The 8,683-nt window shown below is 40.3% G+C and overlaps 1 protein-coding gene across 1 annotated transcript in view; it reads right to left on the reverse strand.

Annotated features, from left to right (window-relative positions):
* The window catches only part of LOC136762253 (lysophospholipid acyltransferase 2), a 96,338-nt gene extending 87,721 nt beyond the window's left edge, over nt 1-8,617 (reverse strand). The window contains exon 1 of the mRNA XM_066716224.1: nt 8,430-8,617. Coding sequence (XP_066572321.1) covers nt 8,430-8,513 — 84 coding nt within the window. The 5' untranslated portion in view covers nt 8,514-8,617. The remainder of the gene's footprint in view (nt 1-8,429) is intronic.
* Nucleotides 8,618-8,683: the final 66 nt, after the last annotated feature.

The raw sequence follows: 8,683 nt of genomic DNA on the forward strand, positions 1-8,683 counted from the left end.
TTTTTATTTGCCACATTGCCGACCTATAATATAAAGAGAGTGCTGGATGGAAGATCCATTAGTACGAGTAAAAGCTGGAATGGCCACCTTTCAAAAGAACCATTTCGCTAACAGTCTATCCTAGTGATTCCCAAGTTTAAGAGCTACTAGTGAACTCTGTAAGCCTTCAAGATCAACTGGTAGATCGCAATTGACGGGTTGGGGACCCCGCTGGTCCATCCCTTTGGGAAATCCTGGTCACAAACTGGAGATTAATAAAATCAAACTGGAAACTGATCACTAGTCTTCGGGGTCAACCCTGCACTGCAAACAGAAGTGTTTACAGTCAGAAGACTCCCAGAAACACAGCTTTTCTATAACCATGAACAAATTCATGACTTGAGATAACGGGCCAATTTATACCAAAAAACACAGAAGAATAAAAAGCTATGGTGTTAAATTTCATGGCTGAGAAAAGCATTCCAAGGGATTGATCTTGGTCATGCAAAATCCAAAATGTCACGTCAGACCATGTTAATACAATAGCCTTGTTGTTCAAATGGAAAAGAAATGCAACCCAAAGCAGCATAACCAGTTCACAAGAGTCGTGCTGAAGACAGAACAGTATTACACAAAGCACGTTTTCTCTATGAAAAATAAACCAAAGACCTCAAACTTAAAAACATACAAGCAGTTCAACACGTAAGCCAAAAAAACCTCCAAATATTAAACAGAAACAAGAGGGGAGGTTACAGTCTCCTGCACAAGTCTGATATTTACACCATGGGTGTCCATGCTATTATGTAGCCTATATTTCATTCATGCCACATTTAACAACCTTGATTGAAGCCTTTGCAGGATCACTCAATATCACAATATCATCAACAGGAAATTACATGTGGAGTTTAGATGTGGATTCCCATATTGTTACAGATGTTCAAAAATGTAATTTACCATCTCTCATGATGCACAATGGCAGGAATTTTGGCTCTAAAGCTGTATGATCTTTAGAAGCAGGTGAAGTACATGTACATGCAAAGTACAAGTAAGGTAAGCTGAAACTGTACTGAATTAAACATTGTATTATTTAATGTCTGTACTGCTGGGGGGTCAATGGGAAGGCAATCCAAAAACAAATTTCTGGGCTGGTGGGAGCTGAATTTTAAAAAATGTAGTCATGAGTCCCTTAAAAGGCGGATTATTTTATGAGCTGTGATCGTAAACTGTTAATAATTTAGACACTGAACATATAACTATAGTGGCAGATGTTTCCAAAACAACCTGCAGGCATCTTAGTGGGAATGGGTTGGGGAATAAAGCAACCTAGACAGTGTAACGTATTAACCAAAGCAAAGCAATGCCTCTCACACATCCCCATAAAGCCGCTTTGTAGATGATTATAAAGACACCATCGTTTGTGGGTGTTACTGATTACACTATCCGTGACAGTACGGAAGAGCTGTGGACATTCAGGGTTAATCAGGTAACCAAACTAGTCAAAAGCTAATTAGGTGGGAGGCAACATCAGATGTTTTGATACAGGGAATATATTGTCTGGAACAGTTATGTTCTTTGATTAGTCTGAGTTTATCATTTTCTCCACTAAGCACTTGAGGCACCCCCTGGTCTTCTGAGCACTTTGGGATACTACTTGATCCATTGAGTACCTTCCAAATTATTTTATCATCTCCACTGCTATAAATTGCATTTACACTCAAATGTCCTGGGAGCTAAACCTACGGAGAACAATTTCTTGCACACTAACCAGACTCGCAGATATAACAAACAAAAAAACAATTTTAATAAAAACATACCTCAGGGCTGGTAATGTCTTACGAGGACCAGATTTGAGAAACAACTTAATGTAAAAGGAGTGATCTGGTTCTCTAGTCACAAAATATAGCTAAATAAAAGGTGACATTTTCACATCATAGACATTTCAAACCTTCAGCAACAGTGTAAAGACAAATAGCACTTTTCTTTCCTCTTGCTTCCTTGTATTACTGTTATTATCAGAACTATTATCAGAAAACATTCTCAACAAGTTTGCTGTTGTGTGTATTGCTGACATGGTACTAAAGGGGACAATTCAATTACCTTTAACCCAGGTGGGAAATCAAAAGAGTGTGTGTGAAGCACTATTGATTTCCATTCAATTAAGGCATCACCAATCATAACTTTTACAAACCAACCCAAGCAAGCATTTCTCCATGTTGGCTGGTATTAAAAGTGACGGGAAAGTTTTGAATGTGTTTGTAGCCACAGAATAAGTTAGAAAAAGCCATTACTAAGGCTTAAGAGTGATGTCAGGGCTCAGAACAGTTACATTTTCTTATACTCCCCCTTCAAGCCTCTAAACCAAACCTCCGCAGACACACCCTGCACAGGTTACATTGCAAACGCAATAGGCAGAATTTTCCTTGGAGGACTGTGGGACCCGGCACCAAAGGCACGTCTATCTAGCGAGTCATCTGCAATGTCAACTGAATTTAGCATGTAAAGCAGGCCTGAAAGAGTCCTTTACCAGCTCAGAGACAGACAGGTGCACTGACTAGCATAGTGAACTGCAAGGACAGGCAGATAAATGCTATAAAATAAAAAATAAAACTTTAATTCACAAAATAAATCAAAAGTTAAAAGGATACACATTAAGATTTATTCGGTTTCTGGGGCTTTGGCTGAACCCTAACAGGGTGATGGGATGGGAATAGGGTCTGTGATGGAAGGATTTTAAGGAGTGTCTTAAATTTGGCCTGAACTCACTTGGCTGAGGGAACGATGGCCTGGCTATGAGGAATAGCCAGGGCGGTGGCAAAGGGCGTTTGGAGAAGGTTGAGGGATGTGAAGAGACTAATGTTGGGAAAACGTAAGCCCCCGTATTTAGACAAGGTGTGGGCAGGATTAGGGTCCGTCCGACCCCTCTCCCGAAATGTCAGTTACAACTCCAAATCAAACTTGTTCTGATCCCAAATGATTAAGAAAAGCTTTACTTCCGCTGACAAGAAGAAACTGGATAGAGATGTCAAGGGGGGGAAAAAAATAAAAAACAACTGCACACTAGACAATTCACCTGGATTTGACATGCTGTCAAACACATACTGTGTAACCAAACTAAAAAATTCTGACAGCGCATCTGCTTACACTGAAGCTCAATCTAAAAGTGAAAAAGCTTATATGTGGCTTATGCAACGCTTTTCAATGCATCAGTGACTAAATGTTTATAATGAAAACAGCAAAGCTACTCATCTGTTCCGCTTGACCAATAACAGAATTGCATTGTGGATTGAGGTCTGCATGATACAATCATGAAAAACAAAGTTACCCTTTAAGTTTTTTTTTGTATCCATTCTAAAACTTCACTGTACTTGCCTAGCACTCTATGCAGCAGTTGAGTCTGTTTGACTATTAAAACTGTCTTTGGACTATATCAGAAAAGGAATACGTTCACTGAAAGCATGTTTGTTAGATTTACAGTAATACACTCTTACCAAAACGGACCATTTAATACTAATAAATCTTAGGGGTGAAGGCTTTATCGCATACATATATCAGAAGCCTTCTAAAATTCTGAATCTTCCCACTGCATTCATCATTTCAGGAAGAGCCACAGAGGAAGGAACTGTAGAGATTGTAAAATTAAAAAACACCATTAATAAAAGATTAAACTTTTAGTTTGTTTTCACAGATACATTGCTGACAGAAACATGAGATCAGGAGAAATATTTGCGGTGACAATAGGCTACCACAAAGAGCTGCAGAGAGATCGCAGGCCCTCAGTAGACAGTTCTTAAAGTTCACTGCCTGGATTGAGTTTCCTGTGTATCGATTTACAACACTTTGGTTGTGAAGAAAACTGACCCTTATACAATGTAATCGCATACACCTGCCAGCATACATTTATAGGATTGCAATGAATGTGTCAAATGTGTTACCGATACACTGTCATTTTTACTTTGTTTGTAGATGCATCTTTTTTTTCACCTCCATTATCTATATTTTATTAATGGGTAGTATGGCTGCTTTGCTTTCCATGAACACATTGTTAAATAGTCTTCTCTCACAAAATACGAAATACTGACTACAGTGGTAACTTCCTTTTGTATCTATTCTATGTGAATCAGTAACTATATTGTCAGTTATGTAGCAACCTTAAACCAGTACACAAAATAAAAATCTATTATATCCTTTACTCTTACTGATAAAAAAAAAAAAATGCAGCTTATCTTTTAGGTGTCCTTTGTAGCCACCAATAAGATCCTCCACCAGAAGACTGGAAAATGTATTCCTCAATAAAATGTTCTCTTTGTCAAGCACTGTCAATACCAGAAGTTATTTTGTGACAGGAAACAGTTTCATACTCATGCAATTAAAGAGCAGATTGTTCCCTTTTTCAATGTCAGTCATAAAACCAGTCACTGGCATTACAAAGGTGACAAAACCTTAAACTGCAAAGCTGTAACAGTATATGAAAAGTCCTGAGCTCTTGTAAATCAGAACATGCACTGGACTGGAAATGCATCTCTTGAGCACACAAGAAAACTTCCAGCAGCTTTGTGCATCAGTTAAATAGTTGACCTGTGTGCGCTCAAATTAAAATAAAACATTGTAAGTAAAACAACTTGGAGGCAACAGGAAATGATTGTGTTACGGTCTTCAGGCAATCAGGGCTTAATCTCTCACATTACACAAGAAAATGCTTGATTTCAAATAAAATAAAACAACGTACAACAGCATTTCACTCATTCCAAGAATTTGAATCATGATGTAGTATTTGAAACACATAAGCAATGCAAGGTTTAATAATTTTGCTGCTACTTCACACACACTGAATAAAACATCTACAGACTCAACAGCATAAAACAAGCTGTACATGTTGTCAAGTGGCATAGTTGCGAGACGAAGTCTGAAGGGTTTTTTGGTTGTGGTTTAAATGGTCACATGTTTGACACGTGTATATTCCAGTAAATAAAAATGAATCCGAATCACAGTACCCCAATTAGGGACTATCTACAAAGACACCTTACAAACTGAACGGAACACATGCATAGGTTTTTGGGGTTAACAAATCCACTACATACTATGCTACTGCACTGTTATTCAAATCAGGTGATAAGACTATGTTTTTTGTTTTTTTTTTCCCCACTGAACTAAGGCCCCTGATCTGAGAGATGTGATGTGGCACCCACACTGTGAGAAAATAGTTCTGATAGTGCAGGTCCCTCCAGTTCAGCACAGATCTGCCAAGTTCTGGGCAGTATCTGTGGACCAGAGGCATTCTTTGAGGGCTGCTTTTGGGTCATGGATCAGACCTCATAGACTTTGGTGCAGAATTCAGTTCAGCTTTTTATATTTGCGGCCTCTGGGAACCAATTACATGAATATTTTACTCAAATTACAAACAATATGAGTAAAATATCAGTCTTATCGAATGCCTTGGTTAATTGTACAACACAGAAGGAGTTGTCAACCAATCAGGTTAAAGGGATTCTTTCTGAATAATTAGATCGTCAATAAAAGATCTTTAGCGGTTATCCATTTGTCTTTAAAACACTGTCAAGCATCTCGTGCTGTAGTAGTGCCAGCAAGATCTGGGTGAAACCGTTGCTCTCGTGGCCATCTGTGACAGAAAAAGAGCAGCCACAGGCACGCTGAACCAGCAAACTGGATTCCAGAATGCAACCAAGACCCAATTACATCAGCGTTTTCAATGGGAAATCTGGGGCCAGTAGGGAGAGAACCGATGCAGAGGATTAGGATTTCTCACTGAAAACCTGCTACACTAAACTGCCAGGTAGCAAACAGGCTCCACCAAGAGGAGCATCCCCCCACTTGGCTTTCATCTGTTGCCATTCAATCCTGAGGGGCAGTAGTTATGGATGAGCTTGATTCAAAAACTGTCCATGTGTGCAATTAACTCCCGGGTAAAAACCAAGAGGAGGCATCCACTGGAGTCCCTGCCATTGCTCATAAGCAGGTTCTCTGCTGTGCAACGTACACAGAGATACAACTTCAAGTGAATGTCAAGGGAAAGGACTGTTGGAGGGGAGAAGTCATGGATTTCAGATGAGTTCTTTAAGGCTAGTTTGCCATAAATTAAACTAAGAACTGCCCCCTCCTATCTCTACCTCTTATTTTATAGTACTGGCAATAATGGAAATGGAATAGAGTCAGAAAGTAATTTATTAGTATAAATAATATTCTCCAATTATTAACTAATTCACAGAATTACACAGCATATCTGACATATTGAAGTAAACCTTAATTTACTGATGCATCTCATGACCTAATTGCCCTGGGGACTAGAATCAGGTTTCTGCTGTAACAATACACACAATAAAATTAACATAGATGTACACTAGATTTAAGTATACCACAAGATATACCTTTAATTGTGTTTCCAGATTACAAAGCACCAGTAATTTATAATAGATCCACTACACAGTGTAAAAATGTACTTGATGGATGAGTATTTGGGAGAAACACTAAACTTGCCTTCCGATTTAGAGAAATTAGAAGTGACAGGTTTTAAAGCTCTCACCTAAGATGTTTTAGGGATAACTGTTATAATAGGTATGCACCAAGGTTCGGCTCCTTTCTGGTGTTCATCACCACCCACCGGGTGAAGAACGCGTCTAATCTCAAAGACTTGACCGCACACAGAGAGAAAATAGTCATCCTTCACATCCCTGATTAGAGCACAAAAGATAATGCAACCGTTTCCATGCTGGGCTCTTTAACAATTACAAGAGTGGGGTTACCGTGGTCCTGGAGTGCCACAAATCCTGCAGGTTTTGTGGACATCTCTCAATCATCAATTACCAAATACCTGGAACAAATGGTAATTGTGACCAATTAAGCACTGAATCAATTAAGGGTTGTGGGGAAGGCAAAAAACAGAAGTGTCTGTGGCAATCCAGGACCAGGGTTGCCTATCCCTGAAACAAGAGTATGAAGGGATGTGGTCACATACGAGCAACTAAAATGTGATTAAAACTGTGGTATTTTATTGTTACCCAAAAACTGTAATTTAAAGCTAGATAAGCCATCATGGTTTACAGTAATCACCTGACAGCTTTAGTGTACTATAAAATACACATTATGAAATTAATGTGGTATAGTGTATGGTCTTCAAAAATTAAAATACACAAACTGTTAAAACCACTAAAAGTCCATTAAGATATGTTATAGTAATTTAGCAAATACAGTCATTGATCAGGATGGGTTTGTTTTTTGTCCCCTAACCTGGGATAAATCAGTTTCCCAAGTGTTCAGAGATGGACACAAATGTTATGAGAAGTATTAGCTCCATACAGATCCTGCCATTAAAATTGTAATTATTATAAAAGGTCTCCCATTAAAGAGCTTGTGCGTGCAGCATTTCAGAAGCGCAAATGCAATGTCAGAGATGGGTGGAAAGGTTACTAATCGGTTTAAAATAAAAGGGGGAGGATTATGAAGCAACCCGAGCTCAAGATAACAGTGTTAAAGGATGACAATAAGCAATCGGCGCGATTATAGGAGATGCCTTTAAACCGTGTAAGACGGCTGCAGTATGGCACTGGTCCGAATTGCTCCAACTTAAGTTCGTGTCACTTTCACATCTCAAAAGTGCAAAGCAGATGCCCAATGTGAAGTGCTCTACTTAAAGTTATAACCACGCTCAAATATACTCTAAAACCAAACTTAAGCATCGATAAAGTTTGAGCCTGTCGAGCAGATATCTGGACATGCATGCACGCTGCGCCACACGTACCAGGGAACACAGAAACAGCAGCCTGGACGTTTGAAGATGAAATGCATTTTGGTGGTCCTGCAAGCCTGGAGACTGGGTTGTACGTGAAGACGGAAAGCAGCACTGGGAATGACCCATTTAGGCCAGTTAAGCGGACCCGGGCGGGGAGGCAGGCAGGCAGTTTTGCTGATACAGCCCACTCCCTCTGGCTGCTCCGCGCAGAAATGAAGGCGCTTCTCAACTTCCAGTCGTTGCGGGGCTTTGAAAGCGGCGGCGCCGATGCCTGCGCGGCCGTGGCGGGGCTCGCCTCTATTTCGACCGCACACAGGAGTCAAATGTCACATATGACAAGTGCACTGGCTGTTTCCTCTGTAGCTACACGGGTTTCTCCCTCCAAGAAACCATGAATGAAAATCCAGCGCACATATAACGTCCATATTTAACAAAGAATTAAATGGACTGTAGCGGTGATAGCATGAGCATCACCCGTTCGTGCACCTAAAGAAAACATGACATTAAAGCCTTTGTGTGGACAGAAGCTGCCCATACATACATACATACATACATACATACATGCATAAAACAACGCTCACGACCGTGATATAATAAGCAGCTCGGTATGCCACCACTACATCCAATTATGGCATCAAACCAGAGGATGTTAACACGCAATACAATGCTAAATCGTCATTCATATAGATTCAATAAAGTGTTTTACCTGGTCTATAGGGAGACTGATGATATCGCTGACTGGCTGCAGTAAAGTGGAGCCAGTGCAAGAAGATGTTTTTGCTGTAGCCATGATTGGGACAGCTATGCTCCCTCTCGTCGCTCGGACAGAGGCTCTCCAGACCCGCCTGCTGCTGCTGCTGCTGCTGCTGCTGCTGTATGATGCGCGGACAGCCGGGCTACAGCACCGCCGACAGCCACACAGCCGCACAACAACAAACCGTATAAGGGAGGGACACGCCC

Source organism: Amia ocellicauda, chromosome 1 (assembly GCF_036373705.1).
Source record: "Amia ocellicauda isolate fAmiCal2 chromosome 1, fAmiCal2.hap1, whole genome shotgun sequence".
Lineage (NCBI taxonomy): Eukaryota > Metazoa > Chordata > Actinopteri > Amiiformes > Amiidae > Amia > Amia ocellicauda.